General features: G+C 31.9%; 2 protein-coding genes across 3 annotated transcripts in view; one reads left to right on the forward strand and one right to left on the reverse strand.

Annotated features, from left to right (window-relative positions):
* The window catches only part of LOC108755163 (tumor necrosis factor receptor superfamily member 4-like), a 19,979-nt gene that overhangs the window by 10,156 nt on the left and 7,665 nt on the right, over positions 1 to 2,158 (forward strand). The window contains exon 1 of one of the 2 annotated variants that reach the window (XM_018498017.1): positions 278 to 575. The exons of the other annotated variant lie outside the window; for it this stretch is intronic. Coding sequence (XP_018353519.1) covers positions 492 to 575 — 84 coding nt within the window. The 5' untranslated portion in view covers positions 278 to 491. Of the gene's footprint in view, positions 1 to 277; positions 576 to 2,158 lie in introns of those variants that run through there. 2 annotated transcript variants of the gene reach the window in all.
* The window catches only part of LOC108755162, a 10,757-nt gene that overhangs the window by 7,385 nt on the left and 1,214 nt on the right, over positions 1 to 2,158 (reverse strand). The window lies entirely within an intron of this gene.

Raw genomic sequence — 2,158 nt, forward strand, 5'->3', positions numbered from 1 at the left:
CAGAGCCTGAGTGCCGCAATAGTGTATCAGCGTATCTAACAGTCTATCTACATATATATGGTCTCTCTACAAAAATTCGAATGTTAGATGACTTGATCCGAATCCTAAAGGCGGAGAGGGACACGAAGGGCCACGTGACCGGGCGCGTGTTCAACAGTAACAGCTGCACCGATGCACTCCTTTCAATTCACGTTGAACCTCCACCGAGGTAACATTACAACGATCAGCTGGACGAATTTTATTCTTGGCTCACATAGAAATAAATATCTTATCCTAAACTCTGAGTGCCATAAAAATCGTTCTATCCGCGTTCGCGTTAATTCAATCGTAAACTGTTCTGTTTTCCCTCTCTAAATCAAAGCGTGGGATTATTGTTCTCATTTGAATATATCCTGATGTAGATGAAGTTATGAATATATCGTAATTTTCGAAAAAAAAAAGAAGTGATTTTGATTGAAGTGGCAAGCACGAAGAATAGAATTCAAAAGACAATGGATAATCGCCGAAGACTAATCCGCAATCGATGCGTGATGCTGACTATTATCATCGTCTACATGTTAACTGTATTTATTAAGGTACGTGTTCTTTTCGAAGCGAATTGAACATATTTTATAGAATACATTTTCATACGTTTGCAAAAATATTAGATCGTTTTCCATTGTTATGAAAATTATTGCAATTACCATGGAAATCTGCAAACTAATCTTATTTTTAAGTCCAAGATCAGCTAGTTATATAAGTGTTGTAAATAAATATGTATATGTTTATACATATCTACATTAATTCTTTCATAAGATAAGCAACAGAATTAAAGTTAATGATCGGATGTTAAGTAATCAGAGAAAATGTATTCAATCACAGAATTCGGTGACACGAACAATTTTATAGAAATAATCTGATAAAGATTATTAAAAAAATGTATTAACGCAACAAAAGGTGCCTGATTAGATTTACCTGAATATAGGAATAAATTATTATTCATTTGAGAAAAAACTGCATGTGTTCGATACCCCTGCATTTCTTATTAATACGGTAAACCGCACGAGGAAAAATTTAATTGCATTGACATAATCCGCAAGAATAATGAGATTTTTTAAAAATAATCTTGAATCGTTTTCATGTAAATTTCAATTGAATGCAATACATTGCTGATAAAGAGGGAATAATTGCAGGTATTTTCCTATTATGTTTACTTTAAAATTCTCTGAAATTCCCGTGTTACGATCTCGGGTGTAGTGTAATTTCAAGCGCTATTCGAGCCCTGTTAAACGAGAGACATTGGACTAATTATTGGCTGAATCCATAAAGCGCGAATGCAGGGCGAGGAAGAACGACCAAGATAGTAATTGTCGTACGAAAGCACAGAATTTCGATATTGATTTCATGATAATTATTACCTGTGATTCGCTTGGCTAAAAAATATATATACATAACACCGGATAAAATCGGTTCTCACGATCCGTGAATTTGCAATTTCATAACAATAGTATGCGGGTGGTAAAAAAACATGAGAGATCTTTTCTTGCGAAGGTCAAGCCGGAAATATCAAACTGCTCGGACACTTATGCGATACTTATCTGTAAAATTAACAATATAATTCATAGAAGAAGTCGCACACAGAAATCGCACACGACGAAAAATATTTCTTCTGTTTATTATAGTTAATAGATTTCGTCGTAAAAAAACAAGAAGTTTCAGTCAACTTATTCCATAATTAAATACTTCGTAAAAATTAGAATCTATTATTTGTTGCATTTTCTTGATGGACGTCATTTTTATTATTGATAAGTTTTTAATAGCTTTTAATAAGCTACTTAAATAATAAGAATTATTTGTATTGTAGTAGATATATTTTTAAAATGCTAATATAATTATAATTAATTGTAATTTCATAAAGTAACTACGATTGATATAATATTTTCTTCTTTAAAATCTAAAATACGTCGTTAAGGGAGAGGAAGTTAAAGTGAAATAGAAATTTGACTAATTCAAGAAACATGAAATCGATTAAGTATTACAGAAAAATAATCAAAGTTGTCATTGAATTTTTACTGCGCAATTAATGTATATTTTGCAATGCATTAGATGGTAAAGAGTTTTGCGTGCGTAATGATAAGAGTAAAAAATTGAACGCAAAATATGTAACGTGTTATCTGCG

This window comes from Trachymyrmex septentrionalis, unplaced genomic scaffold (assembly GCF_001594115.1).
Source record: "Trachymyrmex septentrionalis isolate Tsep2-gDNA-1 unplaced genomic scaffold, Tsep1.0 scaffold85, whole genome shotgun sequence".
In the NCBI taxonomy this organism is placed as follows: Eukaryota; Metazoa; Arthropoda; class Insecta; order Hymenoptera; family Formicidae; genus Trachymyrmex; species Trachymyrmex septentrionalis.